General features: G+C 35.3%; 1 protein-coding gene across 1 annotated transcript in view; it reads right to left on the reverse strand.

The window, feature by feature from the left end:
- LOC137619483 (plasma membrane calcium-transporting ATPase 4-like) overlaps positions 1-17,500 on the reverse strand; it is a 230,634-nt gene that overhangs the window by 69,236 nt on the left and 143,898 nt on the right. The window contains exon 3 of the mRNA XM_068349545.1: positions 2,991-3,185. Within this exon, the coding sequence (XP_068205646.1) occupies positions 2,991-3,185 (195 nt within the window). The remainder of the gene's footprint in view (positions 1-2,990; positions 3,186-17,500) is intronic.

Here is a 17,500-nt window from a genome sequence, read left to right on the forward strand (position 1 = left end):
AACTGCCTAAGCATTAAATGTACTGAAGTTTCAAGCCCTCAAAACGTCTAAACATAATAAACCCCACAAAAGACTGCATACAAATATTAGAAACAGATTAATTATAGCCTATTCTATGTAATATATAAACATATACAAGCTCCATGCACCAGTCTTTCTTACTCTTTAGAAATAACAATTTTTGAGCATTCCTGAAGGACCATAGTGTCTGTAATCGATAGATTCTTGCGTCATTCCCATAAATTGAATAATAACGTACAGTGGTCAGAGTGCAATGGAAGAATACCATGCTATATTGCAATTGTAGTACTTGCTCTTCATGCTGATATAACAACTTGCTTTGAATATATTATCATGCTTCTTTGTGGTATCATAAATATAATTTTCTTGAGGTAACATTAAGTAATTGTGAGACGAGTATATTAAGTGTTTCAAGTTTATGAATCTTTATCCAATATCTTAATCTTTGATAATTACACATAACTTTTTATTCGTTGTACAGTACCTTTCAACATACTTCTCAATTTTGTTTAACACTGAACGATATGAAAATCTAATATTGATGATTTTGTTTTATCTCTTTTCTAGGTATTCATGTCGTTTTAGGTGACTCTAGTTTATATTATTGTTTGGTTAATAAGATGAATGTGTAATGGTACTCCAAGAATCGTGCACCTGAGTCGTTCTAATTTCGTCAACTGGATCGTTTCAAATTGTGTACACATTTGCAGGATTATTCTTGTAAATACAAATATTACTTGAATGATTTTAAAATCTGCAAAGAATTTCTTTGGGGAATCATAGTCATATAACTTGATTACCTTTTGAATATTGACTATATTAGAAGTAAAGTTTTAGAGCCATGCAGGTATTTATCAAGGTATATTAGAACCCTATGTTATTTATCAAGTTTTTCAGGATCATGCAAACTTTATTTAAGACATGCACACAGGAAAAGTATAGAAATCGGTAGCCTAGTTAAATTCCTCAAGCATTTTAAAGTACCATTTATTGTACATAATCTATAATATTTAGAAGCATACATATAAAATCTAGTAGATATTAAAGAAAAGGATTGATTTGTGAAATGTAGTAATAGAAACTGAAGATCAAGCTTAATAAACAATGAGGCAGTAACCAGGTTATCAGTTTATATTTTTAAATTTGACATTTCTGTGCAAGAATTGAGAGCCAGTCTTTCTCTTCAAAAACACAAAAGAAGTACAGCTTTGAATAAGAACTTTCTCTCTATAAATATCATATAACAACTGCAAAAGAGGTTAGATAAGATATTACTTTGATAATATTTTCACTTTCGTTATTTCTTGATTAAAGTCATTAATAACACCATGTTTACCAGATTGCGAAGAATATGACATATTCTTCACACAGATCTGTCCAAGCTTATTTCAACAGTAAACAGATGTTTTATGGTCGTGAATTTGTATTGTCTCATAAGAAAATAAAACCCATATGTTTCTCTAGGTAAATTAATATAAACTTTCTCCTAGCATAGAACAACAATGCTATAATCATTTTATGTGGACTTACACCAACTAAAATACTGGTGTAATTGTAACACATTTTCTTCCTGTTACTGGTGCCAATGTGCAAAGTTCATAATAGATAATAAGACAAAAATTTTAAATTGATGATATGAAACTTTCTGTAAGCTTTATAGGTCATGCAACAATACCATCAATATGAAGAATATCGAATTTACAATAATTTTAGGCTGCATTATTTAATTCCTTTATAAAAACTATATTACTTGAACCAATAAATGAGTTGACCGTACATAAAAATTTTTAGGACATGCACAAAATATTGAGATGTTTTTAGAACAAACAAACACACACAGGTAAATCCCTTACCCTCTTCCACCACCAAAATCGATGGCTCGTGACTTCCTTCTGTAGAAGGGGAAATACATAAAGGATTATGTGTGAAGGAAAGTCCTTCGTTAGACACAATACAACAACGGACAGATGAAATGTGTGACGTAATCGTACATACTTATGAAGACTTTAGAAAAAATAGTACAAGGAAAAAAAAAACATAAAATATTAGTGGAGAGATGATAAGGAGTAAGAAATAATGATATTGTCATCAAACGATATAAATATGAGAAATAGTGAGGAAAACTGATAAAGGAAAGAGACGATGGTGATAATGAGAATAATTGGTAGAGATTCTCATACAGGCCTAATCAACGGTGGACTGAAAAGCTAACGAGTCCAAAGTAAAAAAAAATAAAAGAAAAAAATCAAGGAAAGGTGGTCAACCATGAGCTGGTAAAGTTGACAAGAACGAGAAGAGTGTCAAAGATGGGAAGCTATAGATGAAACAAGAAATGGGGAAATCAGGGACAGGAGAGGTAGGAAGTAAGAAGCGAGAGTAGTGGAGAAATAATCGTGTAATGAATTTATATCAAAGGTAGCAATGTAGAAACTAGTAAAATTGGTTCCTGATATAAAAAAAAGTATTAGTTACGATTTGAAATAGCTGACGTCACTGACAGGAATAGCAACAATAATAACTAGGATACTAATCAAGAGAACGTTATTGTCTGTTTACTGAACAATAAAAGCATTTAGTACATTTACTTAGTCGCCTAAACTAACGAAATACAAACTAAAGGTACGGGATGTTTCAAAAGACCAGGTCGATTGCACAATGAGTGGAATCAAAGGTACTGTCAGATGAATGGGATGGCATTAGGAATTCGAAGTCCCAGGTGAGTAAAAATGCTTAAGATACATAAGGTTAGGTTTGGAGAGGTTAATGCTAACGCACTAATTCCAGATCATTAATTCTCATATACATTAGGGAAGAACACTAAACAAAATAAGTAACAACACCAATACGAATATTTCGATTTGAAAGAAAGATGTACTCCTGAGATATTGTAACAGCTAAATAGCTCTCAGCCTATCTGAAAGAACTCAGTTTGTTGATGTTCATCAAAGATGAATAAGAGTCCAACTTACCCATGACTTCATCCTCAGCTTCGAAGAAGGACAAAATAATGCTCACGACGGCTGCCACCTGAAGGATAATAAGTGTTGTGTCCTTCAGTGCCTCCCATACGAGATGCAAGAAACTCTTCGGGGCCTTCGGCGGGATTACGTTGGCACCAAAGACTTGCCTGCGATGTTCCAGATCTTCTTCGGGCTTGGCAATACCTGAAATTATCAGATTTTTAAACCACGAATTTACTTTTTTTTTTTTATTCTGGGAAATCATCCATTCCTGTCTCCCCTCGTTTAAAATATCTTTACTACATTTGCTATTAATATTTCCTATTTTCTTTTACTTAAACAACATCTATTTGCCTGTCTATCAAATGTCTTCACATTTAATTACGTTTAAACACTATATTTACTAAAAAAAAACTCATTTCCTTAAGTCACACTCTCATCCCATCCTATATGTCTATATTTTACTGGATGTAAAGAGACTGCAGGAGAATTGTCTTTGAAATGCTGCATCCTTATGAAAGGAACTTATATTTAGAGGAGTAGTCTTTAATCCTTATAGATTTGAACGTTACAACCTAAGGCTATTTTCTTATCGTAGATGCCAAGAAAGCTGCTGATGAGATGGTGTTGATGAGTTTTGCCGCATTATCAATATCGTGCCTCGAATATCTTCACATATTCAAAACGATCCATACTTGAGTCATAATCCAACATCCTGTCTTCCATGATTTGTATTCTTCAATAAGCAGGCTTAAATGAGTCCCAAATGTCATCTAAGTAATAATATAATGATACGTACTGTCTGACCCATTGTAGCGACATAATGTAATTATTCTCTTCAAGTCTTTCCTTTTAATCATCAGGAGCTGTCACACAACACTCTGGCACTTGTCATTATACAGTATTCCCTGGCTAATGATTTGGGCGTTATTAAAATTGATTCTTCATGAATAGACGTGGGTAAGTTACCATGATTGCATTCATAGTTATCCAGTGATTATCCAGTTATCCACGTCCATTTGTATAAAAAACTTAGATGATAAATCTTTGCTTTTTTTAGTAAAGCGTGCTGTTCCTAATCCAGTTTATCTTTATTGTTCGTTGAAGGGAATTTCACTAAGAAATAACAGGAATTTGATTAAATGTCTGAGTTAAGATCTACAACTACATTAAGTTTCAGATGATGTCTTATTATATGTAGACTTTGGCTGTGGAATCCATATATACCCAGCACCTTAGCTGTGTTTAGAGCAAGAAATCATGAGTAACAGCTGTGTTAAAGCAAGAAATCATGGGTAGCCAGTTGTACCACGGTTGAATCAAACTTTTGGAACAAATATAGCTGTTTCTTGTTCATTGTATTACAAAGAACTTAGACCTGTGCTTAGTCATGTTTGGAGTTTGTTCATTTTCATCACCAAGCTGGTCACTGCGGATTGATTATGGTAGGAGACTTTAGTCTGATCGCCCACAAAAAACCAACCAAGTATGGGTAGTCCAAACTATTACAAATTTGATGACCATGGCGATACACAAACCCTTTTACCATTTAAACACTATATACTGTATATACAGTATATATATATATATATATATATATATATATATATATATATATATATATATATATATAAATATAGGTATATATATACCTATATATAAATGCATATATATACATATGTATATACAGTATATACATGTGTGTATATGTACTTACACATCCATATAAACACATATATGCATATATATGTTTGTAGGCATACATACATGTGTATATAGGCATTTACTGTATATATACTATGTGTATGTAATATGTATTTTCATACACATACTATATATATTTTGTGTATATATACACACGCAAAATATATCATATATATATATATATATATATATATATATATATATATATATATATATACAAGTAAATACATTTATATACATATACATACAGTATATATATACATATATATATACATATATATATATATATATAGATATATATATATATATATGTATATATATATACACACACACACACACACACACACACACATATATATATATATATATATATATATATATATATATATATATATATGTACAATATATGTAATATATGCATAAAATTTATTCATATTCATCTATCTCTGTACACATTAGCTAACAGTAAAAAGGAATATATATATATATATATATATATATATATACTGTATATATATATATATATATATATATATATATACATATATATATATATATATATATATATATATATATATATATATATATATATACATTGACTGAATCCGTCTAAGTCTCAGCTGTAAAAGGTTATCAATATTACATTGGAAAGTTGAAAGAGAACTATATACATAAGATGGAAAACTAATCAAGTAACTGAATAATTTTTTTTCCTTTCAACTTTTAGATGTAGATATCAATGTAACAAGAGAGAATGGGATGTCTACCTTAAAGGGCACAGCATTTAGTTGAAATATTTCTATTGCTAACATATATGAATTATCAACAGTGACTAGTGAATATAAGGACTTATATTTATTATATTTCAGAAGTAAAGGACTAGGTTTTTCATCACCCTGCTATAAAAAAACTCAAAGTATATTACCATTTTGTTTCCTTATGTGTAGACGTATCATTTCGTGCTGACCACGTGTGGGTTTACAGTTTCGTCTTACAGCGGTATTTAGATTGAGACTTCATTCTAGAGTATTGATTTTAATATATTACAAAGGTAAGTAATTGTAAATAGTAATTAAGGATAAAGTTACGAGTTTTTATGCAAGCGAAGAAGACTTAAGAACTTTATCGGGAAAATTATATCTGAAAATTAGGTTTGAGACAAATTCTGTCAATATGCAAGTTTCAGTTAATTTTCCTTTCAATTGATTCATAGTTTAATACTGTTTAAGTATTAAAATGTTTTTATCAAGGTGTGTAGAGTTAGTTTCAGCTCTATGATATTGAAAAATGGTGTATTGTAAAGCTGGATTATATGAATCATCACAATACGTAAAAGGAAATTGTTGCAATAAATAAGGCGAAGTCAAAAGGAAGTTTCTAGTAAGGTAAAATTTAGAAATATGTACTTGTGGCTGTAAAAAAAGTTCTTGGCGTAAATAAACATAATGATTTGCGCCTCACTTTAATTGGATAAACTGCATCTCAAATTATTGTTGTTCATGCCAGACAATGCATATTACACTGAAATCTTTTGCAGTATGAGTTCAATGTTGTCATTAATGAAAAATTACTTTAATTTAGTATAACGGTAATTGTTTACATTGATATTAGGTAACAGTAAATTGACAACATACTCATTTACTAGTTAATTTCCTTCCTTATTACATCAATCAATAGTCAGAAAATACTGAAATTGAATGCGACATGCAAAGTTAACTTAAGTTTTTTGTACTTTTTAACGACATGAGCAAACTAGTTTATCCATATGTAAGGAATAAGTAGTAAAATAACCACTATTTCCAGTTATATTCAGCTGTTTCATTCACGTTTAATCGTTTATAAACATAGAAGAATAAAAGTAAGGAAATAAAAATAGACTTAATATTTTTGCATTGCAGACGAATATTTCATTTTCAATACCTTCAGTAACAAACACAATATAAACAAACTTAGGAATTTCAATGGGAAAAAGGCATTTCAAGTTTTCCCGTTGTTAAAGAAAGGCTATGGGCGGTATTCATAAAGAAAAGGATATGCTTATACTTGCAAAATATGAAAGAAATCCTTCTACTTGTATTCATAAACATTTCAAGCAAAAGCTTCTACTTTTAGAGCAAGAGCATATCCTTATAATCACATAAAAGTAAATGGTTATACATAAAGAAGACCCTTTACTTCATATAAAGAGCATATGCTTCGAAAAAGCTGAGTCTGGTCAGTAGCAGACTGCAGTTCGAAGAGAAAGGTTGTTCTGTCCGATTCTCAGCACGATGGCAGATTTTGTGGATGTGAGGCATGTTAAACAATACATGCCCCGTTTACCCACACTTGATCGTGATTTCAAGATGTTATTCCGTTTTGATGAACAAAATGTACAGTGGCTTGTGGACAGATATCTTGTCCTCACCTGGAATCTCGATGAAATATCAAGGTTAAGCCATAACTTGGTGATATGCATTTTATATTTGCTTTTGCATGTATAAACAGTTGGGACAATACGAAGGCTGCTGTATTTAGGGATGTATGTATGTACAAACAGTATATATGTATGTATGTATATATATATATATATATATATATATATATATATATATATATGTGTGTGTGTGTGTGTGTGTGTGTATGTGTGTGTGTACAGTACATGCAAATATACTGTATTCATATAGTATATAAATACAGTTTATATATATATATATATATATATATATATATATATATATATATATATATATATATATATATATATATATATATATCGATTCGTACTAGAAATAGATTGTTCTAAATCCCAAACCTGAAATAATTTAGCTGAAATCAACTATTTCAATTCGGTTTGCTTTAAACCTCAATTACCGTTCGCCCTTCGTCCGGGTATCTTAAAGATTCCTTCAAACTGCAAAGGTGAGCGCTTAGCGTCTTCAAAACTTTTCAACTCAAATCCATAAATCAAATCACGTAGTTTATTATTATTATTATTATTATTATTACTATTATTACTATTATTACTATTATTATTATTATTATTATTATTACTATTATTATAATAATTATTATTATCATTATTATCATTATTGTTATTGTTGGTGTTGTTATAAAACAAGAATGGAATTTTTCGCGAGTCCTAAGAGAATTCGGAAGAAAATCTTCTCGGATTTCCAAATGGCTTCAGAAGAAATAGCCATAGACTTAGCATGGAATTCTGAATGCCTCCAGAACGGAATCTCAGAATGGTATCGGAAGAAAACTTTCCTGGATTTCCAAATGGCTTCAGAAAAAATAGCCATAGACTTAGTATGGAATTCTGAATGCCTCCAGAACGGAATCTCAGAACGGTTTCGGAAGAAAACTTTCCCGAATTTTCAAGTCTTCAAAGGACATAGCCGTATACTTAATATGGATTCCTGAATGACTCCAGAATTGAAATTTCCTGGAGCAGTCCTGAACAACTCCTCCCCGAGCTTCAAATGACTTCTGAAGACCTGATCTTCATTTTTTCAAACGTAGCCTGCAACACCTCACATGATCTGTATGTAGCTGGCAGAATCTAACCAAGGAATTACGCGTCAATAGGGGTAAGAGGATATGAGTTGATGACTGGGAGAAGGATTTCACTTAACTCACAGAGATTGCGTTCTGGCGGAATAGGAAGAAGCCGGTAAGAATTATGTGTTACGTCTTCGGAACACCATCAACTACAGATGGTTTTGGTTGCTGCCGAAGTTGCTGATCGTTCCTTTTATATCGCCTGACCTATAGAAAGACACGGGATCTTCCGTTGGCAGCTGAGCTTTGCTTGGGGTTTTGAAACGATGTCTTATTAAAGGAGACTCTTGGAAAAAGTACGAGGCTTTGTATCGGTGCAAAAACGGATTGCGAGGAATGAAGATGGAGGCAGAATGGTTCAACTGAACGGTGAGTGATGTGTATTCTTCAACAGAATTGTCCCTAAATTCGCCATTGAAGTAAGGACATATCCAGACGACATTGGTAAATATATCATGTTGCTCGTCATTTACTTTGGCATGATAGTGTATGCGGAAAAATCGATGGTATTCATCTCTTTACTCATTGCCCAGATAGGTAAAGAATAAATGCATTCGATTTCTCTGAGGAATCTGACGAAGTGAGGACTCGCGGCACTGAAATCTCTTTTGAAATCTAGAATTCACTGACGAACTAAGGAAAAGAGACAATGAAATCTCGAAAGAAACAGATAATCTAATGAAAGAAGATCTTGAAAACTAGAAGACAGGATAGAACAGCGAAGAGGAGCCTCTGATGCCAGAGGTAAGACACCTAAAACTAGAGAGCCTCTAATGCTAGAAGTAAGGCACCTCAAAATATAGATCGAGGACCCTCTAATGCTAAAAGTATGGAACCTAGAAATATATGTCAAAGAACTTCTAATGCTAGAAGTGTGGGAGCTAAAGAGAGAGGTCAAAGAACTTCTAATGTTAGAGGTGTGGGAGCTATAAAGAGAGGTCAAAGAACTTCTATTGCTTGAGGTAAGGGAGCTGGAAAGAGGTCAAAGAACTTCTAATGCTAGAGGTGTGGGAGCTAAAAAGGGGTCAAAGAACTTCTAATGCTAGAGGTGTGGGAGCTAAAAAGAGGTCAAAGAACTTCTAATGCTAGAGGTGTGGGAGCTAAAAAGAGGTCAAAGAACTTCTAATGCAAAGGGTGTGGGAGCTAAAAAGAGGTCAAAGATCTTCTAATGCATGGGGTGTGGGACCTAAAAAGAGGTCAAAGAACTAATGCAAGGGGTGTGGGAGCTAAAAAGAGGTCAAAGAACTTCTAATGCAAGGGGTGGGGGAGCTAAAAAGAGGTCAAAGAACTTCTAATGCAAGGGGTGGGGGGGCTAAAAAGAGGTCAAAGAACTTTGGATGCAAGGGGTGGGGGAGCTAAAAAGAGGTCAAAGAACTTCTAATGCAAGGGGTGTGGGAGCTAAAAAGAAGTCAAAGAACTTCTAATGCAAGTGGTGTGGGAGCTAAAAGGAGGTCAAAGAACTTCTAATGTAGGGGGTGTGGGAGCTAAAAAGAGGTTAAATAACTTCTAATGCAAGGGGTGTGGGAGCTAAAAAGAGGTCAAAGAACTTCCAATTCAAGGGGTGTGGGAGCTAAAAAGAGGTCAAAGAACTTCTAATGCAAGGGGTGTGGGAGCTAAAAAGAGGTCAAAGAACTTCTAATGCAAAGGGTGTGGGAGCTAAAAAGAGGTCAAAGAACTTCTAATGCAAGGGGTGTGGGAACTAAATAGAGGTCAAAGAAATTCTAATGCAAGGGGTGGGGGAACTAAAAAGAGGTCAAAGAACTTCTAATGCAAGGGGTGGGGGAGCTAAAAAGAGGTCAAAGAACTTCTAATGCAAGGGGTGTGGGAGCTAAAAAGAGGTCAAAGAACTTCCAATGCAAGGGGTGTGGGAGCTAAAAAGAGGTCAAAGAACTTCTAATGCAAGGGGTGTGGGAGCTAAAAAGAGGTCAAAGAACTTCTAATGCAAAGGGTGTGGGAACTAAAAAGAGGTCAAAGAAATTCTAATGCAAGGGGTGGGGGAGCTAAAGAGAGGTAAAAAAACTTCTAATGCAAGGGGTGGGGGAGCTAAAAAGAGGTCAAAGAACTTCTAATGCAAGGGGTGTGGGAGCTAAAAAGAAGTCAAAGAACTTCTAATGCAAGTGGTGTGGGAGCTAAAAGGAGGTCAAAGAACTTCTAATGTAGGGGGTGTGGGAGCTAAAAAGAGGTTAAATAACTTCTAATGCAAGGGGTGTGGGAGCTAAAAAGAGGTCAAAGAACTTCCAATGCAAGGGGTATGGGAGCTAAAAAGAGGTCAAAGAACTTCTAATGCAAGGGGTGTGGGAGCTAAAAAGAGGTCAAAGAACTTCTAATGCAAAGGGTGTGGGAGCTAAAAAGAGGTCAAAGAACTTCTAATGCAAGGGGTGTGGGAACTAAAAAGAGGTCAAAGAAATTCTAATGCAAGGGGTGGGGGAGCTAAAAAGAGGTCAAAGAACTTCTAATGCAAGGGGTGTGGGAGCTAAAAAGAGATCAAAGAACTTCCAATGCAAGGGGTGTGGGAGCTAAAAAGAGGTCAAAGAACTTCTAATGCAAGGGGTGTGGGAGCTAAAAAGAGGTCAAAGAACTACTAATGCAAAGGGTGTGGGAACTAAAAAGAGGTCAAAGAATTTCTAATGCAAGGGGTGGGGGAGCTAAAGAGAGGTCAAAAAACTTCTAATGCAAGGGGTGGGGGAGCTAAAAAGAGGTCAAAGAATTTCTAATGCAAGGGGTGTGGGAGCTAAAAAGAGGTCAAAGAACTTCTAATGCAAGGGGTGTGGGAGCTAAAAAGAGGTCAAAGAACTTCTAATGTTAGAGGTGTAGGAGCTAAAAAGAGGTCAAAGAACTTTTAATGCTAGAGGTGTGGGAGCTAAAAAGAGGTCAAAGAACCTCCAATGCTAGAGGTGTGGGAGCTAAAAAGAGGTCAAAGAATTTCTAATGCAAGGGGTGGGGGAGCTAAAAAGAGGTCAAAGAACTTCTAATGCTACAGGTGTGGGAGCTGAAAAGAGGTCAAAGAACTTCTAATGCTAGAGGTGTGGGAGCTAAAAAGAAATCAAAGAACTTTTAATGCTAGAGGTGTGGGAGCTAAAAAGAGGTCAAAGAACTTCTAATGCAAGGGGTGTGGGAGCTAAAAAGAGATCAAAGAACTTCCAATGCAAGGGGTGTGGGAGCTAAAAAGAGGTCAAAGAACTTCTAATGCAAGGGGTGTGGGCGCTAAAAAGAGGTCAAAGACCTTCTAATGCAAGGGGTGTGGGAGCTAAAAAAAGGTCAAAGAACTTCTAATGCATGGGGAGGGGGAGCTAAAAAGAGGTCAAAGAACTTCTAATGCAAGGGGTGGGGGAGCTAAAAAAAGGTCAAAGAACTTCTAATGCAAGGGGTGGGGGAGCTAAAAAGAGGTCAAAGAACTTCTAATGCAAGGGGTGGTGAGCTAAAAAGAGGTCAAAGAACTTCTAATGCAAGGGGTGGGGGAGCTAAAAAGAGGTCAAAGAACTTCTAATGCAAGGGGTGTAGGAGCTAAAAAGAGGTCAAAGAACTTCTAATGCTTGAGGTGGGGGAGCTAAAAAGAGGTAAAAAAAACTTCTAATGCAAGGGGTGGGGGAGCTAAAAAAAGGTCAAAGAACTTCTAATGCATGGGGTGGGGAAGCTAAAAAGAGGTCAAAGAACTTCTAATGCAAGGGGTGGGGGATAGATGTCGCCAGCGAGGCTTTGGGGAAGGCGTGGTGGCGTCTGTGTTCTTTCTGATGCGTAAAATTAATTAAATACAAGTAAAAACAGGGCATTAAATACGTATTATAAATACTAAACTCTTTCTTATCTTGACAGCACAAATGAAATCTTACAAGTTCCAACATGTAACTAAGCGCTCCCGAAACATGAGTCAACCTTTTACTGCTGCTTGGAGGATATCCTCGCAAGTAAAAGGTAATCATTATGAATATGGAAAGAAAGATTTGCTTATACTTCTACCTTTGGCTTCAGAGAATCATTGTCTACCTTATGCTTACAAGGATATCCTTCAATTTTATGAATACCTCCCAATGTCTTCTATCCTAAAAACCTTAATCCATAAAAACAATGATAAAGATATCCATTGAATTTCAGCGTTGCCTTCGAATTGCTATCAGCGTTGCCTTCGAATTGCTAATCATCAAGATGCAGATAAGTATTGGAGATCATTTTATTTAGGAATCAAGTGGTTTTAGAAATACAACAGCGTACGGCTTTTTCCATTAGACCAGTGATTTCCAAGGTGGGCGTACCTGGGTGGTGTGGTGGGAAGGGGGGATTGATATGGAGGGGAGGGTAGAAGTGAGTTAGAAGATGTGCTTGGGGTCGGCAGGGTGGTATTAAGAGCATTTAAGCAATTATAGCTTAATTGTCTTTTTATAAAATCTTAAGGACAAGAAATATGTCATGAACATTACGACAAAAAAACTTGTATGTAGTTTAGAGATAATAGAATTGACATGAGAATAACAAAAGAATGCGTAGTTTTGGTACGTAGTTTCAAGTGTATCAAGGGCGCAAGGACTCCATCTGGAATCCAAAGGTGCGGCAGCCTGAAAATGTTTGAGAACCACTGCTTTAGAAGAAATGGTTCCGGAAGATGTTAACCCTTCTGGTTTTTAAAAAGCGCATTTGGGATGAGGTGATGGTGTCAGGCCTTCCCCACTCTTATAGCGACCTACGAGACTTAGGGGCAATGTCATCTTGTCAAAAAGCTCCCGTCCGGACTAAACTCCGGGCAATCAACAGAAGAAGAATACCTGCGGATGCTGTCTAACGACCATGCCAATGCACTCGCTTCTAAGCGATCTTGCTAAGCTCATAATTAGAGCCAATGCTCTCTCTCTCTCTCTCTCTCTCTCTCTCTCTCTCTCTCTCTCTCTCTCTCTCTTTATATATATATATATATGTGTGTGTGTGTGTGCGTGTGTGTGTGTGTTTAATAACCAGAAATACATATTTGCTTAGTAACTATTGTACCGCACGTGTTTCATACACGCTCGTACAGTGTAACGTTATTGGTATTTGTTTTTTTGTTTTTTCCATCTCCCGCTCTCCCCAGCACTGATAATAGAAACATGTTTAACTTTGCCATCGTATGTTTTATACTGTTTGAAATTTGTGTCCTTGCACGCAACTGTCTTTATATACGCTCGTTGTCTTGTTGAATAAACTTAACTTGCATTCATCTCCCATCTCTGTTAGTAGCTAACAGTCATCTCGCACAATATTAAAACAATATTTCAACTATGCTTTATATGTCATAGCTAAATGTTTGGAACTAAAGGTGACGTTGAGGTTCTCTTCTCTAGCTCCCGTCATTTTCAGATACGCGGCAAAAGGTCAGAAGTATTATGCCAAATGCATTCTGGCTGAGGTAAAGACAGTTACGAGCTTCTGGTGAATAGATTGTGTATGCAATGAATGGCCTATGACTTAACGAGATTTTGTTATTTATGGTGAATGGATGCAGTGACCATCTACTCAATCTATTATCTCCCTCTTCATTCATAACTATTTTTCTAAGAGACCGAGAAGGGCATTGATGCTCTAAAACTTTTCTGTGCTGCCTCCTTAGAAAATTTAAAACCCATGACTTAAAAAGATGACTATTACAAAACTCACGAAATTCTGAGGAAACTGAAAATTTGAGCCTAAAAGTGAATAACGTAAAGGACTGAATTAAGCAATTGACCTCTCAGATGTTGATGTTGACTGTCTTTTCACGCCTAAAATTCAGCACCCCGTTTGTTAAACTTCATTAGGAGATTAGCTTTGATGTTAATACTGCTATCACCTCACATTCAATAGTTATTGGCAATACGATTGGGTCTTCGAATCATGTCACTTATAACACAAGACTTCTGAATAATGTTACGGGAGACCTTTACATAGCTTTAATTTAATTATTGTTAATCACACTTTTGCCCTCTTGACACAATGGTGGCTCGGACATATCACATACAGGATTTTGACCTTGATCTCCGACTCTTGCAAGGAAAAGACCGGTTTATGAGCATTGCCTTGGAACTTTGATGCACCTTTCATGTAATGAGCAAAAAAAAAAAAAAAAAAAAAAAGAACAAAAAATCACATTGACGAGGTAATCTTAATTCCATCATTTGCACACCCTCTCTCTCTCTCTCTCTCTCTCTCTCTCTCTCTCTCTCTCTCTCTCTCTCTCTCTCTCTGTTTAATAGCTTCAATTGCAGGAGACATTTCAGAAAGCCTCATTTCATGACTGCAAGTAAAACACAAGAGCGCAAAATACCTGTTACATCAAAGTGGAGCCCCAGACTTATAGTTGAAAGCTCGCGTCAGTCTGAGCTAAATGGTTTTAGAGTTGAGCTTTTACTGTAATACGTTTCAGAGCACAACATCCACTGGCTTGCTCAACACGATCCTGTGCAGTAAGGGGAATCTTTATGTCTGTTCATCTTAGTTGTATATTGCAGCTATTGTAGGTAGCAGGAGAGGCACTTCGAGAAACGGCTCGTTGTCGTTGTTGCAATGTATTGTGGGGATATCCTTCACCTGGGCATCTGTATCATATTGATATACGATTCATTTGCTTCTTAACAAACCTGCATGGTATATCAGCTTATTTTCTAGGTGCATATTGCCAGTTCAAGTGTTCTTCAAAATATGACGAAGACAAATTTATCGGTGGGAGACGTAAGTGGAAGGTTCTACACTTTGAAATCACTTAGGGCGGCCCCACCTTTATTGATTTTCTGTTGTATTATACCTCTGAGGTATAGTTTTAAGGCATTGTATTTATCTGTTGGAGTTTTCTAACTTTCAATAGGATCCAAGACCCTCCGTTGTTTCTTCGACACTGCTCTTCTAGGTAGATTAGAGGTCTCCTTTCACAAGTGTAAGCGATGTTTATTCTGAATCTCCAAGGGCACTAAATTTGGCAATTGAACGGAGTTGTGCTGTGTCTTCCCAGAGATAATGCCACCAAAACTTCTAGGAATGAGCTGACCCCGGTTGCTCAAACATTGCTCGTAAACTTATTAAGATTATACCAATTGAAAATGAAAATCCGTATAGAACATAGGTCTTGACATTAATGTGACACTGCGTAAACATTCAAAATGATATTGTATAGGACATATATTTCCCGTGATGTCCTTGAAAGCCCAGATGGTCATTATTGGGGAAGATATAGAGGTGTTATGGTTTCTATAGACTTATGATAACATATCAATATCGTTTTGAAAGGTGAGTCGTAATCTTGTACTTAATTTTTAGTTCGTCACCTTTAAATTCTTTTTTCTTTGAAAAGAGAAAAAAAAGACAAACGAAAACATTGACGAAAAAAAAAAAATAATAACTTACAAAAATAACACAATCAAATAGGCCTCTTGGTAACATTCCACCCCATTTGGATGAAGCCGTTTTAATTTTACATCAATACTATAGTCCATTTCTTTTAGCGAGGCATATTTGCACCGACTCACAGCGGTGCCCTTTTAGCTCCGAAAAGTTTCCTGATCGCTGATTGGTTGGACAAGATAATTCTAACCAATCAGCGATCAGGAAACTTTTCCGAGCTAAAACGGCACCCCTGTGAGTCAGTGCAAATCTGCCTCGCTAAAAGAAATGGACTATAGTTATTTGTTTACAAACTTTACATTCTAAAAGTAGCGTTGGCTGCAGGAGCGAAATTTGAATTTTGATCTCAGCATTCATCATTTTATTATTATCGTTATGAGCCAAGCTGCAACCCTGGTTGGAAAAGTAGAATGCGACAAGCCCAAGGGCTTCAACAGAGAAAGCAGCCCTTTGAGGAATAGAAATAAGGAAATACAGTATATAAGTAATTAAAAGAAAAATTTGAAATATTCTAATATTAGTAACAATGTTAAAATATATCAGTCGTATGTAAACTATAGAATGATAATTATGTCATCCCTTACAACAGAAAAGAATTCACAAAAAATTTGAACTTGTTTAGTTCCACCGATTCCACTGCCAGCTTAGGGAGGTGATTCCACAATCTGATCCCAGCTGGAATAAAACTTCTGGAACGTTGTGTAGTATTGAGCCTTATAATGGAGATGGCATGCCTGTTAGAATTAATTGCATATCTAGTACTACGTACAGAATGGTATAGTCCAGGAAGATCTGAATGCAGTGGATGATCTGAATTATTAAAAAACTTATGCAAAATGAATAAAGACCTAACTTTACGACGATGCCAGAGAATGATATTAAGATCAGGAATAAGGAATTCTATAGACCGTAAATATCTGTCCAACAAATTAAGGTGAGAATCAACAGCTGAAGACTAGAAAGGAGAACAATACTCAAAACAAGATAAAATGAAAGAATTAAAACTGATCACTGAAAATCTTAAAAGACTTTCTCAATAAAAGGAAATAAATAAATGATGAGAAAAATGAACAATAAATCATTCTAAAAACAGTAACAACATCAAAACATATAGGTCATATATAAACTATAAAAAGACTTATGTCAGCCTGCTCAACATAAAAACATTTGCTACAACTTTGAACTTTTGAATTTCTACTGATTCAACTACCCGATTAGGAAGATTATTTCACAACTTGGTCACAGCTTATAGAATACTGTGTAGTATTTGAGTTTTCTTAGGGTTTAACTTCATGTCCCATTATTTGCATCATACGTAAATTTTAGCCATATGTCTGTTAAAGAATTCAATAACCATAAGTTTGCATTCAAGAGTTGGGACTGAAGCAAAAAGAGTAGCATCATCTGCTTTTGTAACAAGGCTATAACCAGCCCAAATTAAATACGTGTATATAGCATGAAAAGTAAAGGGCCGAAAACACTACCTTGAGCAACACCAGATGATTCACATTCCTATACTCGCTATGGTGTCCATCAACATCTACTCTCTGCAATCCATTACTTAGAAATTCAATAGCGATGTTAAGAAAACATCCGTCTGACCACAATCAAGGAATCTCTGAACCGTACAGGAAATTGGCGAAAGCCAAACAGGAAATTAGGGAACAGATGATTGATTACCTTCAGCATACCTAATAAGACATTTTGCCAAAAGACGTGAATAATCTTTAGTTAATTAGGGAGTTATAGAAATTTGGCAGTAATCAGCTGAGTAAGATCTACCACAAACACATTTACCTAATAGAGTAACATTACCTATTCTCCAGCAGGTAAAAAAAGCTCTTCTTGCTAACTTTTGAAATGAGCTGTCTCTTGGGTACAAAATTTAAATTTTGACCCTACTTTTGATCACTTGGTTATCGAGACTAATCTCT

The sequence above is a fragment of the Palaemon carinicauda genome, chromosome 26, assembly GCF_036898095.1.
Source record: "Palaemon carinicauda isolate YSFRI2023 chromosome 26, ASM3689809v2, whole genome shotgun sequence".
Classification (NCBI taxonomy): Eukaryota; Metazoa; Arthropoda; class Malacostraca; order Decapoda; family Palaemonidae; genus Palaemon; species Palaemon carinicauda.